Source organism: Phyllobates terribilis, unplaced genomic scaffold (assembly GCF_046119375.1).
Source record: "Phyllobates terribilis strain yellow unplaced genomic scaffold, ASM4611937v1 Scaffold_3__8_contigs__length_932513732, whole genome shotgun sequence".
NCBI lineage: Eukaryota > Metazoa > Chordata > Amphibia > Anura > Dendrobatidae > Phyllobates > Phyllobates terribilis.
The window spans coordinates 779,897,333-779,924,385 of record NW_027362763.1 but is presented as its reverse complement, the minus strand read 5'-3'; the positions used below and the strand labels follow the sequence as shown (position 1 = coordinate 779,924,385).

At 45.5% G+C, this 27,053-nt stretch overlaps 1 protein-coding gene across 3 annotated transcripts in view; it reads right to left on the bottom strand.

Annotated features, from left to right (window-relative positions):
* Positions 1 to 3,717: 3,717 nt before the first annotated feature.
* The window catches only part of MTIF2 (mitochondrial translational initiation factor 2), a 41,131-nt gene continuing 17,795 nt past the window's right edge, over positions 3,718 to 27,053 (bottom strand). For 2 of the 3 annotated variants that reach the window (XM_073672281.1, XM_073672282.1), the window contains exons 7-15: positions 26,198 to 26,337; positions 25,241 to 25,365; positions 24,223 to 24,427; positions 22,412 to 22,664; positions 10,916 to 11,056; positions 10,613 to 10,777; positions 7,894 to 8,034; positions 7,594 to 7,811; positions 3,718 to 3,918 (exon numbers count right to left, since the gene is read on the bottom strand). In XM_073672281.1, the coding sequence (XP_073528382.1) occupies positions 7,642 to 7,811; positions 7,894 to 8,034; positions 10,613 to 10,777; positions 10,916 to 11,056; positions 22,412 to 22,664; positions 24,223 to 24,427; positions 25,241 to 25,365; positions 26,198 to 26,337 (1,340 nt within the window). In that variant the 3' untranslated portion in view covers positions 3,718 to 3,918; positions 7,594 to 7,641. The remainder of the gene's footprint in view (positions 3,919 to 7,593; positions 7,812 to 7,893; positions 8,035 to 10,612; positions 10,778 to 10,915; positions 11,057 to 22,411; positions 22,665 to 24,222; positions 24,428 to 25,240; positions 25,366 to 26,197; positions 26,338 to 27,053) is intronic. The other variant, XM_073672283.1, reaches the window with a different exon arrangement.

Genomic DNA, 27,053 nt, shown 5'->3' with positions numbered 1-27,053 from the left:
CTTCTGTAATAGGCAGCCAGACTTGATGAAAGAGCAAAAGTCGGCCGCCTACAGGTGGGGTGTCTTCCGGAGTCCGTGAGTCATGATGAGGAGGAAGTCTGAGATTTTCCTCCTTTGAACTTTGACTGGCCTGCTTTTGACTGCCAGGTCTTGTCCGACTTTTGCGTAGACCGCGTAGACCGTAGGGAGCGGTTGCTATTTTGTGCTGGCCGCGAGACGGACCAGCCCGAAGAGTTCCGAAAGGATCGGAATCAAGTTTGGTTACGCTTCTTGTAAGTGTGTTTGGGTTTCAGTTGGGGGAGAGAGGTACTCTTACCCCCGGTGGCGTTGGATATTATCGTGTCCAACTGTTCACCAAAAAGTCAACCACTGAGGTATGGGAGGTGCGTGAGGGACTTCTTTGAGGCTGCGTCTGCTTTCCATTCCCGCAGCCAGAGGATACGCCGAATCGTGATGGCGTTTGATGCTATCCCCGCTGCACCCCTTGCAGAATCCAGAGCTGCATGAAGCATGTAATCTACTACAACTGCTATTTGAACCGCTTGGTCCGACAGCTCAGGAGCAGATACTTGGTGGTCAGCTTGTAAATTTTGGGCCCAAGCCAGCCCAAACTGAAGCGAACGCGGGAGCCAGGGAGGCCCCTGCGACCTCGAAAATTGAACGAGCCATGCGTTCTACCTGCCGGTCTGCTGTGTCCCTGAGGGTTGAGCTATCTGGCAGTGAAAGGAGTGACTGTGCTGCTAGCCTAGAGACTGGGGGATCCACTTCGGGTGGATCTGTCCATTCCTTAGTGGTCTCCTGTGGGAAGGGGTACCGCGCCTCCAGATATTTGCGATTGGTAAACTTCTTCTCAGGTTGTGAGAACTGCTTTTTAAGGATTGACTTATACTCTGGGTGGTCAAAGAAGACCTTAGGTGCCTTCAGAAGTCCTTCAAAGGAAATCTTGTGTTGTGGTGCCTCCGGGGCAGATCAGAAATGTCCAGCACCCGATGGATGGACGATATTATGTCCTCAACTAGCGCTGTAACGCTAGGGAGGATTGGGATCAGAGACCCTTCAGTTTCCTTGTCGGAGTCGGAATCACAGATGCCTTCCGAATCCTGTGTATCGCTAAGGCGTCTCCTGCTGGGTGAACCAGGGTGGAGGCCTTCTCTGGTCGGGGATCGCTGTGGAGAACTGCATTGTCTGTCCATGGTAGGGGACGGTCTAGATGATCTGGAGCTACGGTGTCTCTCCCTAGAAGGGGATGACCGTGTGCTATGGGATGACGCAGATGAACGTGACCTGTGGGTCCGCTTGCGTCCTGACCTAGACGTGGATATGCCCGGGTCGTCATGTCCCTAAGTCGAGCCTTCCCTTTGCTGGGTAGCGTTCATAGCCGAGGCATGGCTCTGCAGAGCCTGAAGCAATGTAGAGGTTAGGTTAACTATAGACTGCGTCATAGATTGCGACATCTGAGTGACCCATTCCGGCATGGCATTAGACACCGAGGTATTGGCAGGGGCTTCTTGGGGCTCTGGCACAGTAGTCTGGATGCAGTCCTGGCAGTGCGGGTACGTGCTGCCACTTGGGAGAGTATTGCTGCAGGCTGTACAGAATGCATAATAGCAGTCCTGCCTGGTTCTCTTGGACAGAGGGCCCTACAGCGGTGGCTATGCAGAGGAGCCTGGACTCACAGCCGAGGAAGAACTCCAGCTGTGATCTTATCCCACCAGTGTACCCCTAGGTCCAGCGCTGAAGATTCACGGTCCTGTGCCCCCCGGAGACTGGCTGGTCTTCCCTTATCCTGCAGCAGATAATGGCCGCTGGAGTAAAGAAAAAGGAAAAGAAAAAAGGGGGGGCGGAGAGCTGAAAAGGGCGGCAGAACTGTGTGAAATCGCGCCCTTTCAGTCTCGATCCGCCCCCTCTATGACACTGTAGTGTCATATTTGTCATCCGGGGGGCGCGCCGGGGAGAGGAGGTGGGGGTTTCAGCTAGGCCGAAGCCTAAATTAGATGCCTGATACCCAAAGGGACTGCAGGCCGGCGCGGAAGTCCGGGAGGGGGCCGGATCTGAACCAGACCGCCCCCCTGGATTTAAAGGCAGGATAGCGGTGGGGTATAAGTGGAAGGGGGGCCCTGTGAAGAGTCCCCCTGAGGCACCGAAGAGCTCGTGCTGCCGCAAAAACAGGGCACAGGGAGGCCTGTGCCTCTGTTGTGTTCAGCCTGCGCTCCCCCCGGTCCCGACAGGAGCCCGCAGCAGGGCTGGGGTCCCTGGATTCAGCCGTAGTGTGCTGGCTGCTGGGAGCTGCTGCCTGTACAGGCCCTACCTGAGGCGTTTCAACCTAATACCCCCAGGGGGGGGATTAGGGAGGTGCTGTTGTCACCGTCAGGGGGCTATATCCTCGCCTCGACCTCAACCCAGAAACCAAAAGGAATTGGGGAAGGAGGGGGGGTCTCGATTTTGAACCACCGAGGGTCTGGGGAAGGAGCGACATGGGGAATAGCCATCTCAACTTCAACCGTGCACCCCATAATAAGGGGCCGAGGAAGGAGCCATGCCGGGAGTCTCGCAGTAGACCCACTTTTCTTCATCTGTAATCCCGTCGGTGAAAAAAGGAGTAAAAGTTTTAGGTGTGCCTCCTATGCGACATTAAGCAAAAACTGGAGAAGGCTGATGCTGTCCAGGGGTGTATACTGCAGAGGAGGAGCCACAGTTAATCTTTTTCAGATTATGCATAGTGTTGCCTTCTAGTGGACAGCAGCATAACACCCATGGCCCTGTGTCCCCCAATGAGGCGACAGAGTAAAAATGGTTTTGTAAATTTTGTTGAAAGAATGAGAAATCGCTGGTCAACTTTTAACCCTTATAGCTTCCTAACAGAAAAAAAATTTGGTTCCAAAATTGTGCTGATGTAAAGTAGACATGTGGGAAATGCTATTTACTAACTATTTTGTGTGACATATCTCTCTGATTGAAGGGCATAACAATTCTAAATTAGAAAATTGCAAAATTTTCACCAAATTTCCGTTTTTTTCACAAATAAACGCAAGTGATATCGAATAAATTTTACCACTATCATGAAGTACAATATGTCACGAAAAAACAATCTCAGAATCAGTGGGATCAGTTGAAGCGTTCCAGAGATATCACTTCAAAGTGACAGTGGTCAGATTTTAATAAATAAGGCCTGGTTATTAACGTGCAAAGTGACCCAGACCTTAAAATGTTAATACAATTGTGTTTGGTAATACGGTATATCCTAAAACTGATCTCCTAGGTTTTTCTCACTGTTGTTTTAATTGATTATAAACTATAATTATTCTCCTTGGTTTAAATCACATTCAACTTGAACATGCAGTGCTGCAGTGTAAAGGATAGGGGAGGAAATTAGCAGCAGTGTGAGCCTCCAAACTGCCAAAAATAAAAATTTTCAACTGCCTCAGACTCCCTGTAATTACTAATCACAGATGTACCCTAAATTAGCAGCGCTAAAGAGAGACCAAGCAGCCAACAGAGAAGAAGCACACAGCAGCGGGGTACATGTGACAGCACAGCCATTGCAGTGGCGGCATAGTCCACCAGTCTGGTATCACTTTATACTGATAACGAGACAAGCCGTACAAAGTAACAACACAGGAGCCGTAACATTTTAATCGTCTTATGTCAAGTTACAAGTGTTTTTAGTTTCCTTTATTTTTTTTTACAAAAATAAATATACAGTATGTCAGGATTTAATACATAGATGTACAAGACCATGATGCACTTGCTGCTCAATGAAAGCCCCCGCTGTGGAGACGTCCATCTCGTATACTGAGATATAAAGCCAATATCTTGATGACAGGTGATTTTCCACTTTCAGGGTCGCAAATTTACAAAAAAGAGAATATGATTTTGTGGTTGTCCAATCTGAGGTATTGTGCGAAAGGTGAGAAGTCACTGTGAACAAGAAAAAGCAGACATGTAAAATACACAAGTGTGACTTATGAGCTACAGTCCAGGGTATATATCTCCTATAGAATATATTCAAGGCACACAGGACATTGTGGAAAATGAGGGATTTGGGTAGTCTCAGCTATAGACTATCCCAACTTTTACAGGAGGTTGGTACAGTGGATACAATATTGTTTTAACCCTTTAAAGATTACCTGTCAGTCTGTCCAAACAGAGGACAACATGAATTGCAATCAGGTATATATTTCACTATAAATATACCTTAAAGATCCAGGCAGGTACCACAGCCAGAAATAAGACTAGTCCGACTGTGCCCCTGGCCGGCTTGTCCCAGTGCTGTTGCAGGAGATTGACCTCTCCATCAGGTGTATATAGGTCTCTATCGTCAATAACCTCTAGCAGTGCTGGGCAGATCCGGCTGGGGGACAGGGCCGACTAGTCTGGTCTCCAGCTATGGAATCACGCAAAGAATATTACCTCTAAAACGCCAGAGCATTTTAGAAAATAATATACATGGCTGTAATTGGGCAACCAGGCTGCGATACAAGCTGTCCACTGCTTTGGCTTCACGAATCAACAGACAGATTCCCTTTAATAATCACCAATATGCCTTCTTTTTGTAGTTATTAAGGAGCTTTGACAGTAATGTTATTCATGCATCATTAGGCCATGTTCCTATCCCAACGATGAGTTTTTTTGTGCAGAAAATCTGCTGCGTTTAAAGGGGTTGTCCATACCTGGTAAAATTGTTGTCAAATGCTGCAGTTTGCTTTAGGTTAAAGCTGTGTAATGCACACACCATTAGGATTTGGCTCTGCTTGCCAATTCCAGCGGATGCCATATGACCGCAAGAATACGATGTGTAATATTCTATTGAGATGCGGCTGAGACTCTAGCAGGCATGGATCCTGTGACAACTGCTGGAACCGGCAAGCAAAGCCGAATACTAATGGTGGGTGAATTGCACACAGTTAGGATTCGTCAAGCTGCAGCGTTTGCTGAAAATTTCAACAGGGTTGAAAAATCCCAGTTTAATCAAAGTGGATGAGTTTTCACGCAAACTCATACCCACCGTGCATTTAAAGACACTGATGAACTGTGTGTATTTTCTATATAGGCTTATCTGGCGGAAAAAAAGTACATGTAAAAACAATTGCGTTTTTAAGTGCAGAATCCCAGAAGTTTTGGACTAAAAAGACGCCATATCAAATCTTCACCCAAAAATAAATAAATAAATGGGAAAATGCATCAAAAACACAATAGTCAGAGCAGATTGCTAAGGCGTCTTTTGCTGCAGACTCAAGCAGAAAAAACGCGATGGCAAAAAAAGCAGCATATTTACACATGAGAACATAATCTTAGGTTAAGTGCCCACGTAGCGTTTTTGTGGCTGCGAAAACGCTTGTAAAACAGTCTGCCATGCAAAGCAATGTGAATTCGGATGTGCTGTGCACATGATGTGCTAATTAGCGCGCCAAATTCGCATTGCGTTGCAAAACGCAGCATGACCATTTTTACCGCGATTACGCTGCAAATTCGCGGCCATTGAGGAACATTGAAACGCAGCAAACCCGCAGGTATATGTGGATTTGCTGCGTTTCAATTAAATTCAATGGCCGCGAATTTGCAGCGTAATCGCGGTGCGTGTGGTACCCGGGATGAAGAGGAGACTACAACTCCTCTTCATCCTGGCTACCACGCGGTGAAAAAAAGAAATACAAAAGTTAACAATAAACAAAACCTGTATATTCACCTCTCCGGCGGCCCCCGGTCTGCTCCCGGCCACGTCCTCTCTCCTTGGCGTCCCGCGATGTACTGTCAGGACCTGCGGTGACGTCATTTAGTCAGCTGATGGTCACGCGACCGCCGACGGTCAGGTGATGGTCGCGTGAACATCAGCTGACTAAATGACGTCACCGCAGGTCCTGACAGTACACCGCGGGACGCCGAAGAGAGAGGACGCGGCCGGGAGGAGACTGGAGGAGACCGGAGAGGTGAGTATACAGGTTTTTTTTCATTTTTAACGTTTTAATTCTCTTTTTTTACTATAGATGCTGCATTTAAAGCATCAGTTGTTCACACATTATAAATCCATGCCGGTTGCATGGATTTATATAGTGTGACCAACTTGTCAAGCACTTTCCAAGTGATGCTCAAAATCGCTTGGAAAACTGCTTGAAAAAACGCATATAAATCTGCATGCGTTTTTTTTCTGCCAGAGAGAGGCAAAAACGCTCTGCATCAAATCTGCTACGTGGGCACATAGCCTTAGACAGTTATTCCCATTGTAATGGCCCATAACAAATCTAATCTCTGCTGTTCCACACCTTGATTGCTACAGTCAATAATGTCTTGATTGGTTCACAGGGCATTATGGGGATGTAGTCTGGGACTAAGAAACCCAATATAAATCAGCCCAGGAGAACTATTAAAGAACCCAAGGACTGTCCTTACACATAGTGTGCCCTATCAAGAGTTTGTTCCGAAATTCTGATGTATGCCAATTCACATTAAGGTCATGGAAAAGTGTAATTAATAATGCATTTTGTCCACATAATCCACAGAGGGAGAAGTCAGGCTCACTTTCAATTAGTCGGAGAGGAGAGCTGCTGCAAAGATCGGCTTCTTCTGCAGTTTGCACGCACATCTGTTACACTATCACACTTTAAAGAAGATGTCCATTACTTTTTATTATCCCCCCAATGTATTCCCCCGAGGCCCATGAGGGTTTTTGTAATTACCTTGCGTTGCAGTTACTGCCTGTGAGCGACGCTATGGCTGATGTCAAGTCAAGTGAGGCGTGACATCAATGACCCAGTCCCCGTGGTGGATGCTGGGCTGTGGGCAGGGTTACCCCATGCGTCACACCCAGCATTTACCACGCACTTTCCCAATGAATGAGGAGAGGGAGAGCGCGCGGTGGATGCCGGGTGTGACGCATGGGGTAACCCCACCCACAGTCCATCACTAACCGTGGAGCGCAGAAGTGAGTCACCCCCGGCAAAATCCGGAACTTGAGGTGACATCAGCGGATGTCAGAGCCGGCTGCAGTCAGGTGATGCCTGTGAGCGGCCAGTGATAGCGCCGCTCACAGGCAGTAACTGCAACAGAAGGTATTTACAAAAATCCTTAGGGGCCCCGGGGGGATACATTAAGGGGATAATAAAAAGTAGTGGACAACCCCTTTAACGTGAATGGGTGACATGTTATACTACATTTCCTATATATTGGTCTCTATACACTAAACAATGCTACTGCCTGCAGCTCCAATGCATGTCAAACTTCATACAGGTATAAAGAGAAGCAAGCTTGAAGTTCAGAGTAGGAAAGCCATTCCTGGCAGGCAAAATACATGCTAGCAAGTGATGGAAAGAAGTTCCACCATCTATAATGCTGGCAGAATGCTGATGAAGAGGAATGGCCCACTCAAAAAGGGTACATGGCAAGCTACATAGCATGTGAGAATGACAGGAGCTTTTTGTATTAGACTGAAATGTACCCCAGAAGCAGTTTAACCATGAGGTTGATGAAGGCAGTAAGACTATGAATTTCTAGACTTTTTTGTTTAACTGATTGCTAAGCTGGACGCATTCTGAAAGGGGTAGTCATTTATCTGGGAACAATGTGTTCCCCCATGGAACCAGAGGGTGGCGTACTAACCTCATACACAAGGGCTTATTCAGTGATCCACACCCAGGTGACATCCACTTAGAATCCAGGATCCCATGTTATTTTCTGAGGTATGGTTTTTTCTTCAAAGCAAATTATTTCATCCCCAACTTTAATCTCCACATCCTGATCCAGACTCAGACCACACTCTACCCCGGTTTTTACTGACGGCACATCGTTCTTGTGGTGTTTAAGAGAAGTCAGTGATCCTGTAGAGGACAATGTCACAGAAAGGGTGGATCATTTACAATCTGGAGTAATGTAACGCAGAAGCTGTGGAAATCTTCTTACCTTCCCACAGAACAGAGTTGTTCCGGACTAACTTAAACTTCATCTTTTTATCTAGAAAGCCCTTCTGTACCCTGCAGCCCGCCACCTGGACCGTCTTCCTTCCTACAGTGACATCGAACAGAGCCAGAACAGAAGCCTCACCTGGAAGGAGGAGAAGAAATACTTTGTTACTAACTGGCAGCATCAAGTAATATAAAAACCAGAAACTTTAGAAAAGAATTTCTTTATTTAAAGGGGTTGTCAACTTTATCTTTATTTTAAAACATTTATTTGAGACATATTTTCTAGACTTTACTAATATATATCCTGCTCTTAATACTATAGTCTTCCCCACAGATTGCACAGCTCTCCTGTTCTCAATATGGCGGCTGATAGAAGAACATATGACCAGACCTGTCCACCAGTCCTCCAACCGAAAAATAGGGTACACGGACAAGTTGTTTTTCAATTGGAGGAGACTAATGGACCAATCTGATCACAAGCTATTTGAGATGTGCGTCTTGTCTATATACGATATTTTGCGGACTATAAAAGGCACACTCCCCCCACCCCCAAACTTAGGAGGAAAATGGGGGTCCGTTTTATAGTCCAAATGTAGCTTACCTGGGGGGTGGCGGCGATGGAGCGGGGTCACAGGAGGGAGGATCGATGCTGCAAGAAGCAGGAGGCGGCAGGAGAGGCCCTGGGTTGGGAGGATGGGGTGTCCTGGTGGTATTCTTCAAAAAAATGTTGGCGGTGCTGACAGGAGCGGAGTACCCGCTCTGCACATTGCTCTCCTGGTGGTGTACTTCAGGAAAATGGCTGCCGGAAGCGGCGCATGTGCAGATTTAGATTTTGGGTCAATGACTAGCCAAGATCTCAATCTGCGCATGCTTCACCTCCGGCGGCCATTTTCCTGGAGCCCACCGCCAGGAGAGCAATGTGCAGAGCGGAGACTGCACCGCTGACATTTTCTTGAAGAACACTGCCAGGACACACCATCCTCCCAGCCCAGGGCTTTCACCATCGCCCCACTTTTGCCACCACTGGCTTTCTGAAGCGGCAACCCTGCATCCTGTGACACCGCTCCACCATGCCTCCGGTAAGCTAAATTCAGAGAATAAAAGGGCCCCCATTTGACACATTAATTTTTTATTTTTTTACCATTTTCCATTTTGGGGTCTTATGGTCCATTTCGTCTTTTAGTCCGCAAAATACGGTAGCTTACCAAGGGCCAGGACAAAACAGTCATTTCTGGATCATGCTCTGCTCCCGTTTATTTTGAGGTCTGCTGCCACATAGCGAGATGAACTACAAGAGTTAGAGACCATCCTGATTGGGTCATCCTGTTGCGGTGGGATGGATTTTATGCTTTTTTGATCAAAATAGTGTCAACCAAGTACCCTATGTACTATTACTATTTATTTACTTACTGCAGGGTATTTGTTCATGGTTTTTATCCTAGCTTTTGTCTGTTAATGGCCACAGTGTGAATGTCTACCTATACTCAGCACTTATACTAACAGGTGTACCTACCCATTTCTTTGGTTTCATATGCTGATATTAGTAAGTGCTGTAAGGCAGCGCTAGTCATCATGCCGGGGGACACTCGCTGCACCGGGTCAATTAAAGCACACCAGCCACGTTTTCCAGTATTTCACAATCCAGCAGTTTATTACACTTCACTACTGCTTATCACCGAGTTCAACTCAGTGGCTCGCCGACATACACATATAACGTCCAGGAGCATTTCAAGTGGCAGACAGGCCCGCTTGGCTCCAGTTACAGCCTTCAGCAAAGTCACTTATATCAACGTCCATATAATGCAGTGTTTTACCTTTGCCGGGTTTTAGCTTCTTCAGTCAGATTTTGCTCTGCCACCACTGTGGCTTTACGGCTTCCCAGATAGGGGTCTCCAGCCCTCGTACCTTCAAAGGCTACTGGTATGTTTTCTCACCTAACATCCAGCCTCTGCCTTCCAGGACTCTTGCCTTCCAAGCCTCTGGCCCTCCAAGGCTACTGGGATCGCTTACACATAAGGATCCAGCCTCTGCCTTTCAGGCTTTACCAGGCTTCACTAGGCCTCACTAAGCCTCTCCAGGCTAACGGTGTCCCACACACAGGAACAGGCCTCACGCCTTTCACACCCGGTCTCAAAACTACCAGGGTTTATATATCCTCTAGTGCACACACAGGACCTGTGCTGATGTCACAGTCATGTGATCAGACCTTCTGTGTGCACAGGACCTGTGCGATGTCAGTCACGTGACCAGTCACCTGGGGGAGGTACATGGTCGGCCAAAACACACCCTGGACCATTACAGTAATGCTGCAAGCCGCTGCATTACAGTGCCCTAAAAGCGGATGCCAAAGACCTTTGTTAAATAAGAATAAAAATGACCAAACCCTTTAAATGCCAATTATCCAATGTGCAAACTTGCAAAGGTAGATGCAAATTAATTCGTTCTTAGTAAGGAACATAGCTAATGACTTGATTAAAAATACCCCCTTCCAAACAATATCTGTTGCTACTCAAAGAAGCAACCAGTAACACTTTTATCGTGTCTTTGCATAAAATTATATTTTGAAACCAATGTGTATGTATGCATTGTGTGAATGAGAGTTTAGTTGCAGAGGGAGGCCGGGGTGCTAATGTTCTCAGTCTTTACTAATCAAAGTCAGGAATGAATACCAGAAGGAAAAAAAAATAAGGGCTAATGCGTGAATCTAAACCACATACCTTTTACTACCTCTTCTGACAATTCTGGTAATGTATTGCTGATTTCTTCTTTCAAATCATCAATGAGGTGGTAGATGACCTTGTGAAGTCGGATGGACACTTCGCTCTTGGTTGCAATTTGCTGCACGGATTTATTGGCATTAACATTGAATCCATAAATAGAAGCTGTGCCAAGAAGACAAAATGGAAGCAGAGTTGTGATCAATGACACAATAAGATATATACAATAACCTATAGCTGAAATCCATGAAAAAATAAAAATGGATGGAGCAAGGAGATCAGGTCTGAACTAAGTTTTCTTACCGTTGAAAGTCTCTGCAAGGGCAATGTCACTCTCACTGATGTCCCCAATCCCAAAATGGACCAAATCCAGTTCACATTCTTGATCTGCATCATACGTGTCCAACACACCGAGAATGGCTTCAACTGATCCATCGACATCACCTGAACGGAAAAAAGTAACAAGAAAGGTAATGCTGAGGTAGGTGATGCTTGCGACTTCCCATCTGTTCAAAGAATCACCATCGTTTTCATTTTTATTTCATAAATCAGCAGTGCACAAGGAAATAAGAACCTTTTTAATATACCTTTATCAGAGAAATATGCTTCTTTCTGGGCCAAGATTGATCAATCATCCTCAATTCACAGGTAAAATCTGCATTCAGTGAGGACAGATTGTTCCACAACTGAGATAGGAGATGGCAGTTGGTGCTGATAAGGTTCTATGAGGAAGGGAAGGCAGAGGGGGAGGGAGGAGCTAGAGGCAGAGCTCCTCCCTCTTCCTATTTACATAGAATCTTATCAGCACCAAATGTCACCTCCTCTCTCAGTAATGTAAAAATGTGATTTCACTGAATACAGAATTTACCAGTGAATTGATAATTTTGAGAATGAAAGATCAGTCCAGAAGAAAGAAGCAGATGTCTGTGATAACATATATTACAAAGTTTCAGATTTTTCTCTGTACTATTGATTTATGAAATAAAGATTAAAAATACGGTTACCAAGGTAGCATCCCCCTCTTTGATGCAGGCTCAAGAACTGAGCCCGCACATTTCCAGGGACATGACAGCTGATCTGATCAGCTGTCATGTGCCCCTAATAGCCAAGGGTGGAATCGTGATCCACTCGCAGCTGTTAACATGTTAAATGCCGCTGTCAATCTCTGACAGCGGCATTTAACATGGCCGCAGCGGAAGGAAGTCACTAGTCCTGCCCATTGGCACCCATGTCACATGACCGCGGGTCGCCGATCGGTTGGCATGACAGAGACCTACAGGGCTGAAGCCCTGCTGTGTGTAGCACAGAAGATAGGATGATCGCAGTGTCTAGTCTCCCATAGAGACTATTGAAGCATGTGAAAAGTAAAAAAAAAAAAAAAAAGTTTTTAAAAATATTAAATAAAATGAAAAAAAAAAATATAAAAAGTTCAAATCACCCCCCATTTGCCCAATTCAAATTAAAACAATTAAAAAAAAATCCAATATACACATATTTGGTATCGCCGCATTCAGAATGGCCCGATCCATCAATATATAAAAAGAATTAATCTGATCAGTAAACGGTGTAATGAGAAAAAAAATCAACAAGCCAGAATTACGTTTTTTTGGTCGCTGCAACACTGCAATAAAATGCGATCAAAAGATCGTATCTACCCCCAAATGGTATCAATAAAAATGTCAGCTCGGTGCGCAAAAAACAAGCCCTCATCCGGCCCCAGATCACGAAAAATGGAGACGCTACAGGTCTTGGAAAATGGCGATTGTTTTTGTTTGCAAACTGTGGATTTTTTTTTCACCACTTACGTAAAAAAGAATCTATACATGCTTGGTATCTATGAACTCGTAATGACTTGGGGAAACATAATGGCAGGTCAGTTTTAGCATTTACTGAACATGGTAAAAAAAAAAACAAACACAAAAACAATTGTGGTATTGCACTGTTTTTGCAATTTTACCACACTTTGAATTTTATTTCCCATTTTCCAGTACATGATATGGTAAAACCAATGGTGTTGTTCAAAAATACAACTTGTCCCGCAAAAAACAACCCCTCACACGGCCATAGTGACGGAAAAATAAAAAAGTTATGGCTCTGGGAAGAAGAGGAGCAAAAAACGAAAACGCAAAAACCCAAGGTGGTGAAAGGGTTAATGCTCCCATTAACAGCCTACAATAGACTGGAAGTTAACAAAAGCCATCTCCAAACTTTGGTTTGAAAAATTGCATACAATGGAATAGATTATTACAGTCTAATTCTTAAGCAGTGCAAATGTAGAACAGATGCGCTTGATTTAAGCAAAACTGATGAAGCAATTATATGAGAAGCAGCTCAGCATCCCTGCCTGACGCTTTTTAGAAAATGCTGGATACAGAAGGGATAAAGAAAGGAAAGCTTATGGCCCCAAATCCAATTTAGAAAGACATCAGGGCATCTATGGGGGCATGAAAGACTTACACAATGCTGAGGGGAATCTACTAGTGTTGAGCGAACATGCTCGACACTGCTCGGTACTCGCCCGAGCATCTCACTACTCGGGATGTTCGGCGAGCACCGAGCATTTCCGGGTTACTCGGGTGGGAGCTCGGGTCTCCGCCCTGCATGTTTGGCGCTCTCTACAGAGCCAATGAACATGCAAGGATTGCCAGCCAGTCACTGTAATGCCGCAGCCATGTTGTTTGTGGGCATTACAGTGATTGGTTGGCCGCATAGCGTCACCTCGAGTATTTAAAACCGGGCGCCGCCATCTTGGACACAGTCGCTCCGGATCAGACAGTGTAGGGACAGCGCTGCTGATTTAGGGAGAGATATATCCTGCAAAATAGTTAGTGTAGGGTCTGTAAAGGCTGCCAGATGAAACAAACAGTCCTTCTCAGGACTAATATCCATCCCAGGTATATCAGGCAGGCAGGCTGTATAGGAGACGCAGTGGTTATACCAGCAAACGCTGCATTACAGTCCTGTGTGCTGCTCCTGTTGCTCAAATTGCTGGACTTAGCTCCAGGTCCCGGGGGCCAGGAAAAATCCTTTTTTTTAATCTAAATCCTCTTTTTTTTTTTTTCCTCCTTCACAATGTACAAATACCCATCTTATTAACCTTTTGGTGCCCCCCCCCCCCTCCCAAAAAAAAAGTGTGCCTCTGATTTTTCAGACACAAATATATCTGTTGAAAATAGTCTGGTGTAGGCCAGAGAAATAGAAGTGTGGTTTTGAAGTTCTATGGGCCATTTGTATCTAAAAAAAACAGTTTGAGTGTGTCGCTCACTGTTCAACCGCAAATATATATATATTTTAAAAAGCCTGGTATACACCAGTAAATTATTACTGTGCTTTTGCTGTTCCACGGTAAAAAATCTCTATTATCCTGCTTTTTGCATTTTTTGCTGTAAAAAAAAAAAAAAAAATAATGTCTCCCTGATTTTTCAGACACAAATATATCTGTTGAAAATAGTCTGGTGTAGGCCCGAGAAATACAAGTGTGGTTTTGCAGTTCCACGGTACAAACCTCTGTATTATCCACTTTTGGGCCATTTGTATCTAAAAAAAACTGTTTGAGTGTGTCGCTCACTGTTCAGCCGCAAATATATATATATTTTAAAAAGCCTGGTATACACCAGTAAATTATAACTGTGGTTTTGCTGTTCCACGGTAAAAAATCTCTATTATTCAGGTTTTGGTAGTTTTTTCCGTAAAGAAAAACAGTAGTGTCTCCTGACTGTTGTGACACAAAAATATATCTGTTGAAAATAGTCTTGTGTAGGCCCGACATCCCAGTGTGGTTTCGCAGTTCCACGGGTCAAATCGCTGTACTATCCAGTTTTGGGCCTTTGGTATCTAAAAAAAAAGCAGTTTCAGTGTGTCGCTCACTGTTCAGCCGCAAATATCTCTATTTAAAAAAGTGTGGTATACCCCAGTAAACAATAACTGTGGTTTTCCTCTTCCACGGTTCTAATCTACTCTTTATTACCCTTTTTCCATTGATAGTGCAAGTGTAAGCTATTTTACTTCATTTACAATGGGCAAGGCGCGTGGCAAGGGACGTGGAAGTGGACGTTCTGGTGATGGTTCGTGCAGAGGACGGGGCCGTGGCCAAGGTGAAAATGTGCCACAACCAACAGCCACATCTTCTCGCTCCCACTTCTTGACCGAATTACTAGGGAAGCACAGAACAACACCAGTATTGAGAACTGATCAGTGTGAACAGGTTATTAATTGGATAGCAGACAATACTTCCAGTTACCTGGGCACCACCACCTCCGGTCTGTCTTCCACACGGTCAACTCTTAGTAGCCGTGAGTCTCGACCGCATACTCCTCCTCACCCTGATGCTCCTTCCTCCCACCATGCCGAGTGTTGTCAGACAGCAAGTGATCCCACACTTGGACACTCTGAAGAGCTGTTCACTGGTCCATTTCCATATTTGGGCCCCTCGCCTGATACGCTTGAAGTGGTGGAAGAGGAGATCCCATGTTGCGATGCCCAAATATTTGAACAGCCACGGCCACAGGAAGTCGACGTTGGCAATCTGTCACAAGAGGTGGACGATGACGAGACAATTGCCAGGAAGTGAGGAGGATCGTGGTGCGCAAGTGGAAGAGGAGGAGGTGGTGGATGATCTAGTAACTGACCCAACGTGGAAGGAGGACATGCAGAGTGAGGCCAGCAGCACACAGGGGGAGGGAGGCAGAGTACCCCAACAGGCAGGAAGAAGCAGTGTGGTGGCCGCAGACAGAAGGCAGGCAACCGTTCCCCGTAACACCAACACGAGGGACGTTGCCAGTACAAGCGGTAGGTCTTCCAGAGTCTGGAATTTTTTTAAAGACCCTGCTGATAACCCCAAAAAGGCCATATGTTCCACCTGCCATGCCAGCATCAGCAGGGGTGACAAAACTACCAGCCTGACCACCACCAGCATGATCAGGCACATGGCAGCAAAGCACCCGACTTTGTGGGGCGAAACCCAGGGTCCACGACAAGTGTCAGCGGGTGTCACCACTGCTTCTTCCACTGTTGTGCGTGCAATAGAACTCCCTGTTGTGTGTGCAAGGCAATCCCCTGTCCATACTGCATGTAAAGATGCCCCCTCCTCTCAGTCTTCACTTGTTATGGCAGTTTCTCAAGAAACAGCATCAACGTCCACGTCCACGTCCCACCGCAGCGTTCAATTGTCCATATCCCAGACCTTTGAACGAAAGCGGAAATTCGCAGCTAACGCCTCACAGGCCACAGTCCTAAATTCGCACATTTCACGACTGCTTGCATTGGAAATGCTGCCTTTTAGGCTGGTGGAGACGGAATCCTTCCGCAATCTTACGGCGGTGGCCGTCCCTCGGTACTCGGTCCCCAGCCGACACTATTTTGCCCGGTGTGCCATCCCCGCACTACGCAAGCAAGTGTCCCAAAGCATCTGCCGTGCCCTCAACAACGCAGTTACTGGGAGAGTCCACCTGACAACGGACACGTGGACAAGTGCTTGTGGCCAGGGACGGTACATCTCTCTGACGGCACACTGGGTAAACATAGTGGAAGCCGGGACCCAGTCGGACCTTGGGAAGGAACACATCCTCCCCACACCGAGGATTGCGGGCCCTATGTCAGTCAGAGTTGCCCCCACAGTGTACAGCTCCTGCGCATCCTCCTCATGTTCAGCCTCCATCTCAGATATCACCACATCAGTTACAAGCTGGAAGCATTGCAGTACTGCCTCCGCCAAGCGGCAACAGGCTGTGCTGAAACTCATAAGCTTAGGTGATAAACCTCACACTGCTTGTGAGTTGTGGACAGCTGTGAAAGAGCAGGCAGATCTGTGGCTGAGACCGCTGAACCTACATCCCGGCATGGTCGTGTGTGACAATGGCCGTAACCTGGTGGCGGCTCTGAGGCGAGATGAGATCACACACGTACCATGCCTGGCTCATGTGCTTAACCTCGTGTTTCAGCGGTTTCTTAAATCGTACCCCGAGTTGCCAGATCTGCTCGTGAAAGTACGCCGCCTGTCAGCTCATTTTCGCAAGTCGGCTACAGCTTGCGCCGCCCTTGCTGTGTTGCAGCAGCGTTTGCAGCTTCCGGCACACCGACTGGTGTGTGATGTCCCCACACGTTGGAACTCTACCCTCCACATGTTGCAAAGGATTTGTGAGCAGAAGAGAGCAGTTGTGGAGTACCAGCTGCAACAAGGCCGTCGATATTCAGGTCAGACTCCACACATAAGACCTCAGGAGTGGACCTGGATGTCTGACATATGTACCATCCTGGCAAACTTTGAGGAGGCCACCAAGATGGTGAGTGGCGATGACGCCATCATTAGTGTCAGCATCCCACTTGTCTGTCTTTTGCAACGCTCTCTGCAGAGAATTAAAGAGGAGGCATTGCAGCCAGAGTATGATGAGATGGATCAAGAAGCCGTAGCGGGCGATTACACACAGCCCAGCCTCATCTCATCCCAACGTGCATTGGGGGACAATGAGGGAGAGGAGGAGGAGGAGGAGGAAGAACAGGAGCTGCTATCATGCGTTGTAGACGGTAGTACCTGTACAAGTGTCATACCGTCGGTTCAGCGTGGGTGGCCTGAGGACAGGGGGGGAGGAGGAGGAGGAGGAGGAGAGCATGGTCAGTCGTCATCTTGGTGAGGACACGGAAATCTTGCCCGTTACCAGTTTGGCACGCATGGCTGACTTTATGTTACGCTGCCTTAACCGTGACCCTCGCGTTGTCAAAATGTTGGGTGACAGTCATTACTGGTTGGTGACACTTGTAGACCCCCGCTACAAGGAGAACTTTCACTCTCTTATTCCTGAGGTGGAGAGGTCTACAAAAATGGGGCAATACCAGAAGGCCCTTGCTGCAGAACTCTTAAAAAAATTCCCATCTGAACACGGTAGCAGCAGAGGTCACAGTTCGCTGCCCAACTAAGGCATACAGGCGAGAGAGACGCAACTCCAATCCAGCAGAGGCAGGGGAACACTGTCAATGTTCTAGGACAGTTTTCTGATACCTGCCCAGCTTACAGGCCCTGAGGCGCAGGGTACTCTCACAAGGAGTGGAAAGTTTCAAAAGATGGTGAGGGAGTACCAGCGTCCTCCGTGATTCCTCTGTGCCTTTTAATTATTGGGTATCCAAGCTGGACACTTGGAATGAACTCACTCTGTATGCCTTGGAGGTCCTGGCCTGCCCTGCCGCTAGCGTGTTATCGGAGCGTGTTTTTAGTGCCGCTGGGGGAATTATAACTGATAAGCGCACTCGCCTGTCAACTGACAATGCTGACAAGCTGACCCTTATTAAAATGAACAAGGGCTGGATTGGGCCAGACTTCTCATCACCACCAAATGACAGCAGAGTAACATAAAGTCAAATCCACTGTGTTATTTCGGGAGGTGTATTCCCATGCATCGCTTCACACCCACACATGGGTATACGCTTCCTCATTTCGGCTGTTTTTTGCTCTTCTCCTTATCCTCAGCCTCCACGACCACTATACCACCAGGGTGACCGTGGTCCATGTTGCCAGCATTGCAAGTTCCTCTGTCCTAATTTTTGGCAGCTTTTGCTTGGAAGGCATAGGCAAAGACTATGGGAGACCCACTCCCCAATAATGGGAATAATGTTTTTAATATGCTGTACTGCATGGCTCTTGTAAGGGGCATTAAAATCGTCTTGTTAAGCTACTGTGACCTCCACGTCTCTTCCAAGGGTCGTTAATATTGTCTTTTTATTCCACTGCGACCTCCACCACTCTTCCAAGGGGCATTAAAAGCGTCTTGTTAAGCTACTGTGACCTCCACGTCTCTTCCACAGGGCGTTGATATTGTCTTTTTATTCCACTGTAACCTCCACCACTCTTCCAAGGGGCATTAAAACTGTCTTGTTAAACCACTCTGAACTCCACGTCTCTTCCAAGGGGCATTAAAACCATCTTGTTAAGCTACTGTGACCTCCACATCTCTTCCAAGGGGCATTAAAACTGTCTTGTTAAACCATTCTGAACTCCACGTCTCTTCTAAGGGGCATTAAAACCGTCTTGTTAAACCACTCTGAACTCCACAGCTCTTCCAAGGGGCATTGACATGTTGTTTTTAATTACCTCTAACCTCCATGACTCTTGCAACGGGCATTGCATTTCCTCCTAATTTTTGTCAGCTTTTGCTTTTCAATGCATAGGCGAACACTAAGGGAGACCCACTCCCCAATAATGGGTAGAAGGTTTTTAATACGCTGTAATCCACGTCTGATTCAAGGGGCATTGCAGTGCCTAATAATTTTTGGAAAGCCTTCCATTCCCTGCTTAGGCCAACAGTGTAAAGGAGTCCCAGTTGCTATAAATGGAAAAAACGGTTTAGTTAAGGCCCTCTGACCTCCATGTCACTTCTAAGGGGCATTGGAGTGCCTCGAAATTTTTGGTAGGCATTGCATTCACTGTATGCCTTATAACTGTGTAGCTGAACCGCTCCTTTTGGTACAGAAACATATCCTACAAGACATGTGTGGTTGGCTGGCCTGATATTGATGTGAATGGTCCCTGTTCCTCCTGCTCTTTCTCCTTTGCCACCACCTCATCCATCATTCATCACCTGAATCTTTGTTTTAATGGGAGTCATAGAACTGGGATAGTAGCAGGAAAACATCCAGCAATCCTCGAAGGAGGTAGAATATGTGCCAAAACGCTGACCACCTCAGGCCTAGCTGCTACTACTTACATGCGCTTGCATTCCAAGGAACAGAAAGCTAAGGAGGTGGATGGCCTCATGATCATGAATAATTTACTCGTTGTGTAGGAGGCCGACCACTGCTGCTGTCTACCTTCTGAACTTTGTGTTGAAGCCTGATTGACCCAGGACCCGCAATCCTCTATGTCTGGAGGACGTGTTGCATCCCAGTGTCCAACTGTGTCCCGGCTTCCACAATATTAACCCAGTGTGAAGGCGTCAGTGAGATGGACCATTCCTGGCCACATTCACTTGTCCACGTGTTTGTGGTTAGGCTGTCCTTCCCACTAAATGCACTCGGGAGTGCACAGGTAATGTTTTGGTATGCGCGCTTGTGTATAAGGCGCACCGGGACAAATAGGGGCGGCTGGGGACCGTTTATGGACACCCGGCCACCCCCACGCGGCTGGGGACTGTGTGTGGGCACGCGGTCGCGGGGCGGCTGGGGACTGAGTATGGACACCCGGCCGCCCCCTGGCGGCTGGGGACCAAGCGTGGACACCCGGCCGCCGGGGACTGAGTATGAATACCAGGCTACCGACGCAGCCATGACGTGGTGGCCAGATTCCACCTCCACATGCCTAAAAGGCCCAATTTCAAGTGCAAGCAAGCTAGCAGTATGGTATTGCAGCCTGGGGGTGGGTGGGTGGCAGGCTGCATACTTGCGCTTGTATTGCAAGTTATGGGGGAGGTACAATTGAACACTGCCCTGGGACAAGGACTTGCACGGGGATAGTTGCAAGTCTGCATCTTCTGATGCAGCAAGGATAACTTCTGATGGGCACACTTTTAAGCAGTGACCTGGGTGTCAGAGATGCTTCCAGGGGTCTTCCCCATGCTGTTCCCATGTCTTTTTAGCACTGTATGCATGTGTCACACAGCACATGGCCAGATAAGGTTGTAAAATGTTAAAATGACATTTCCCGGTGAATGCATTTGTCACGGTTGAAAGCAATACAAACGTGCAAAAACGCATAAAAAATGCTACTTGTGAACATAGCCCAAGGTGTGGAGGAGTATTTTTGTTTTTGGTTATTTATTTTACCTTATACACAAGTCTTTACCCTGGAAAGGATGTTCCTTAACCCCTTTCCGACCTGGTCAGTAATAGTACGCACCAGGTCGGGAAGGCCGGTTCAGCGGGGGCTCCGGCGGTGAGCCCGCACTGAAGCGAGCACATGTCAGCTGATTATTGGAATCGCAATCCACCCGCGGCTGTTAACATGTTAAATCTCTGACAGTGGCATTTAACTCGCGCTTCTGGGAGTCCTGAGCCCCGCCCATCAGTGACCCCGTCACGTGATCGCGGGTCACCAATGGGTGGGCATGACAATTCAGGGTCTGCAGCAGACGCCTGTGGTTGTCATGTCTCAATTGCTATGAGCGCCACCTAGTGGTCAGCGCTCATAGCAAGTGAGCATTTCTCCTGCATACAAGCGATCTGCTCATCGCTTGTACGCAGTAGAAGCAATCAGACAACTGTTGCTTCTAGTCTCCTCTGGAGACTATAGAAGCAAGCAGAAAGTGTAAAAAAAAAGTTTTTAAAAAAATAAAAAAAAATAAAAAATATATAAAAGTTTAAGTCACCCCCCTTTCGCCCCATTCAAAATAAAATATATATATATAAAAAAAAACCCACATACACATATTTGGTATCGCTGCGTTCAGAATCGCCCGATCTATCAATATAAAAGAAGAATACAATCAGTAAACGGCGTAACGAGAAAAAAATTTGAAACGCCAGAATTACGTTTTTTTGGTCGCTACAACTTTGCAATAAAATGCAATAACGGGCGATCAAAACATCGGATCTACCCCAAAATGGTATCAATAAAAATGTCAGCCCGGCACGCAAAAAATAAGCCCTCACCTGGCCCCAGATCCCGAAAAATGGAGAAGCTAAGGGTCTCGGAAAATGGCGTCATTTTTTTGTTTTTTTTAGCAAGCTTTGGATTTTTTTTTTCACCACTTAAATAAAAAAGAACCTATACATGTTTGGTGTCTATGAACTCGTAACGACCTGGAAAATAATGATGGCAGGTCAGTTTTAGCAATCTGTGAACGTGGTAAAAAAAAGGACCCAAAAAACAACTGTGGAATCGCATTTTTTTTGCAGTTTCACTGCACTTGGAATTTTTTTCCCATTTTCCAGCACACGATATGGTAAAACCAGTGATGGTGTTTAAAAGTACAACTCGTCCCGCAAAAAATAAGCCCTCACATGGCCATATTGAACGAAAATTAAAAAAGTTCTGGCTCTGGGAAGAAGGGGAGCAAAAAAGGAAAACACAAAAACAGAAAGACACATGGTCGTTAAGGGGTTAACATATTTCACAGGAAAGCACTTTCACTTTCGTTTTTGAACGTTTTATTTTGAGCCTGTAAAAGTGGCTTAATACCTGTGACCACGTTGTTGACAGCAGTGACCTGGGGGTCAGAAATGCTTCCAGGGGCGATCCCCATGCTGTCCCCATGTCATTTGAGCACTGTCACTATCGTTTTGGGCACTTTTTAGGCTTTCTACAGACTGCCGGGGGAGCCGTCGCAAAAATGTTCGGGTCTCCCATAGACTAACACTGGGCTCGTTGCTTGGGTCGAGCACCCGAGTATCACAGTGAGCTCGGCCCGAGCTTCGAGCACCCGAGCATTTTAGTGCTCGCTCAACACTAGAATCTACTCTATGGGATGAATGTTAGGTTCTGTGCATATCACATCATTTCATGGAACAGTCAATGTATATGTTAAACAGATGCATCATACAGATGTGATCCATCACTTCAGAAGCCATTGTAAAAAAAAAAAAAGTTAATTTTTAACATTTACTTATTTTTTTCCTAGACTAAACCGCTGTTTAGAGTAGTGCAGTTTATTGGATTTTCTAAACTGCGGTATCTAGTAAAAAAAAGAAAATACTTTCACAATAGATTCCTATGATGACGGATGCATTGTTTGGCATCAATATGAAGCATGCGTTTAACGTATGCACCCCTGCATATATGGTAAATGATTGCCTAAAACGTGGTAAGAACGTGGCCTAATGCTCTGTGAAGTTCAGCCTGATTCATAGGCTGTGGAGGGTGATCTTTGGAGCACCAACCTTTTATTATTATGGGGACTACTGGTCTGTCCCGTGTGGTCTTTTCTGTCGGTCTCTTGCCCATGAGTGATTTCTTTGCCCGATACAGCACAGCACTTTTCTGTTTCCAGGTCATGCCGATAAAAGTGTCCAGGTGCTTCCTGTGAGCTTCTCGGTGCTCCTTCTGTCTGACCTCAATCACTTCCAAATCCTTTTCCATTTTCTCCTGTTCCTCCATGGACATTCTCCACTGTACGACTTCTTTGGCTTGTTGCTGGTAATTCACAAAAACACAAGATTCCCATATAAAGTATTAAAAACAAGACTTCAAAGCGCCCACATTTATACAAATCATCACTGCTGTTTCTCCACTTTTCTGGAGTCATTTGCTCCTTTTTAGTGGCTTTACTAATCGCGCCTTATTCTTTGTATGTTTTGCGCTACTTTTTAAGTTGCATTTCCTTTTTAAATCTTTCTTTAATTTTTCCTCGACAACTTTTTTTTTATCCAGATGTTCTAGATAGATTCCTGAATTGCAACTTTTACCACATTTTTTGGTGCACCTCACCCCAGTCCGTGCTTGGAGTAAACTTTTCTGCAGCAATTTTCTATTTGGCACATTTCTGTGACGTTTTAAAGGATTTGCAACTTTAAGTGCTAAAAAGTTGAAAAAACGGATTTAAAAAATTGTTTTTCTTCCGATTTTGCGCCACATTTATGAACGGTGTGTGACATTTTGAAAAAAATTGGCGCAAAAACCATCAGTAAATATTACAAGACAAAAAAGAAAGAAGAAAAAAGTGACTTCAATTAATCTCAAATGATGAATTGGGCACAAAAAGCCTGTATGCAAATGAGGAGGATATGGGGCAGATTTAGGACCATTGGGGTGTAGCCTGTTAAGCAGGAGCCGACTTTTATTCTTAGCTTGTAATTCCTAGTGTCAGCCACCTGGTGGCGGCAGCGTACACCCATGGTTTCCTGTGTCCTCCAGTGAAGCCCCTGAGAAACTGATTTTGCTGTCGGCAACATCCAATCACAGGGAACATTTCACTTATCAAGTGCACTGAGTGAGTGGTAACTACAAGTATCAAAGGCATTTTTTCTTTTACACACTTTCATAAATCTCCTCCATTGAATAAAGGGTGGCACACCAATAGGAATAAAATTAATATTTATATTAAAGCGGTTGCAGATTTGTAAAACCAAATTTTCAAACACCAGATTAATTAATTAAGGGCCCCTTAAATCATCAAAGTACAGACAGGCTACAAAAAACATCTAGCGCTCGGCAGGACCATTCATGGCCAGGCAACTGATTTATATGGGCATGGTGTAATGCTTTGTTTCTCCTGTGGGAGTGCTGCAGGAGAATTTATCACTTGCTGACAGGTTCCCTCTTGTGGAAATATTGATTAGTGCAGGTATTCAGTTTAGAAGGGAAATCTTGTAGATATAATTATGTCATTAAAAGGGGATGTCCGGAACTAAAGAACTGAGGACCTATCCATAGCATAGGTGACCAATGTGAGATTGGTGAAGGTCGGACACTGATCAGCTGAAATCTGACAACCATTCAATTGAACGGGAGCTAATCAGCAGTAGTCTGCAGCGGCCATAAATATGTGCGGGGCAGCAGTGTTCGGCCTTGTACATCGCTCATATCCAACCTCTAATTCCAGTTAATGGGTGGGACTGCAAGATGTCGGACCCTCACTGTTCCCACAGATGGGTCAACAATAGTTCAGTACTGAACAACCCCTTTAAGGCTTCTGTTCTGGTCCATCGACGGATCTCAGAGAAAACGACCAATGGTTGGTTACAAATGTTACCTCCGATTCCACTTCCAAGATCTCATCTCCAGCAGACGGCAGCTCTTTCCAGCCGACTATTTCCGCGGGCATGCTCGGTAACACATCACTCAGCGCTGTGTTGTTTTCATCTAGCATTAACCGCACTTTAGCCCAGGATTTTCCCGCCACCAGTATGGCTCCTTTTTTAAGGGTTCCTCTCTGCACAATAGCAGTGGTCACTGGACTGAAAAAAAAAAAAGGTTCTGAATCATACAGTATTGGCACGGGCTTGACCATACGGGTGTGGGGTCCCTCGCCATGTCCACCTGGTGGGGGCAGCTACCCAGTAAGTCACTATCTGACTCTTTAGCGAGTCTTGCAACATGAGGGTCAGATGCTGACTTACAGGGTAGCTACCCCCACTAGGTGGACAGAGTGAGGTCTTCTTTCCTTCCCGGACAGAGGTGATTTGCCCAATATTAGATAGTCTATGTTCACGTGCAGAATTTTTGCTGAGTTTTTTTGCAGCTTTTTATGCAAATTAAAATTTGCTTTTTACAGTGCCAGCTAAAGCAATGATATTTCAGAAATCTCATGCACAAGCTTTATTTTTCCTGACTGAAATGGAAAACTGAGCGTTTTAAAATCTGCAGCATGTTGGTGAATAAAACTAACTTTATTAAATGTGTACTGTTCTTAAAGCACACATATAATTGACACCCAAAAAACATGCAAAAAGCGCATCGAAAATGCTGAAAAACAGACATTTTGACTGCCGAAAAAACGTAGTGAAAACACTGCATGTGAACATAGCCCTCGGAGGTTTTTGAGGTGGACAAATTCAACGAGTTTTTCAAGTGAAAATCGCTTCAGGAAATTATTTTTTGAAGACTTTTCTTCTCTGAAGAGACACACGCATTCACACTAATCAATCAAAAGTCCATATTGGTTCTGTTATGTTGTAAATAGTGAGAACTAGAATCACAACAATGTCTGCAGCAAGACCGGAAACTTATCATATACAGATATAGTGATAGTCATAAGTGACGATATATACCCTTTCCCTTTGTCGGTGCGACATTCAATAACTGTCCCTTCCACCAAGCCCGTAGGATCAGCCTTTAACTCCAACATCTCTGATAAGGTGATCACCGCTTCAGAAAGAGCCTGCAAGTTTTCTCCCTGCAAAAAGAAAATGCACAAGTGGGATCCACTAATATTCTGGCTATTTCATTTTTACCCTGATTCTGAGAAAGATATGTATTGCATTAAAATTTTTGAGAAGGGTGTTTTTTTTTTTTTTAATCAATTATATATATAGTATTCATTGCAATATGTATTTTACTCACTTATATGGCACCATTATATCCACAGTAGTGCTCTAATATGTACATATGCTAGCAAGAATGCATTGCTACCATCAGTACTGTTTTATATGACACCAGGACATAATGCCCAGTAGGCTGCAGGTCATCGCTATCATCACACTGATAACACTGGCAGCCTGCATGAATGGCTCGTGATTCTTGAGCAAAACTTAAAAACAGGGCCCAAATAGGTGCTGTGAGTACATTATAATCATGATCTATTAAGGACAGTGTATTCACAAGCAAATACAAGTCTGATCCTGGAATATGCCATTAAAGGGTTATCACTTTGATCTCGAGAATGCAATGGTGGCCGGACAAGCGCACCCCAGTTCCATTCATTCTCTATGGGACTGCCATACATTGCAGAGTACAGGCATTGGCAGTATCATACAGAATGAATGAAGAGTTGCTGCATATACCTGGCCACTGGTCAATTCAGACAGAGTTCAGACACCCAACAATACAAAAGTAATCACCTATCCTACAAATAGATGATAACTTGTAAAGATCAGAATAATCCTTTAGGGCTAATTAGTAGGATATTATTGCATTTGATCCAAATAAGTGAAGCTACACATAAAGCCTCGTACTATTTGAACAGAAAGATACGTATAAGTAAGAATACAGTTTTGCACAGACATTACCTTTAATGCAGAAATGTTAATGGCTTGGACATCTCCCCCAAATTCTTCACATACTATATTATGAGACAGGAGCTCCATCTTTACTCTTTCTGGATCAGCATCTGCTTTGTCACATTTATTTATAGCCAGAATGACGGGGACTGTGGTATAGGTTAAGAATGAAACATATGTTAAAAAAACTGCATAAAGCCGTAAAAATGATCATAACATCAGTAAGTGTGCTATTAAAGGGGCTGTCCGATTTAATTTATTCCATTGTTTTCATGTAGACAAAAATAACAAATGCTTCATTAGTTACCCACTGCTGCAGCGGTGTGATCGTGTCACTAGCACGTGACTCCTGTAGCCCATCATTTGGCTCAGTGGTGATGCCGGTGTAAACCCACCAGATCGCTGAGCCTTGTGATTAGCTGCAGCAGTCACCGCAGTAATGTCACCACTGTGGGCATCTCTACATAGACTGCAAGGAGCAGCAGAGGACCAGCAAGGGAGCGGCAGGGACAGGTTTCTCCCTAGGTACACATGACCTTTAAAGTAAATGTTCTCTGATAGTTTCATAGAATAATATACCTGCAGTGTTTGGGCAGCACGAATCGGCCCGACCGGTTCTCTTTAAAAGGAATTCAAGCCTCATGGATGATGTGAAACGACCGCAGGACTGAAAAGCCCACAATTTATGGGGCAGGAAGGAACCAGCTAATTAAAACCACCTAAGGCTGGTGGGAGTTTGAGGGCACGTGTCATAGGAGTTTGCTACAAACAGAAAAAAACTGACCAGCACATCCAAACTAGTGTGTACAGGTGCCAACTTAGACAATAATTCTAAGAGAAAATATAGCTGCATTCAGATGCTAAG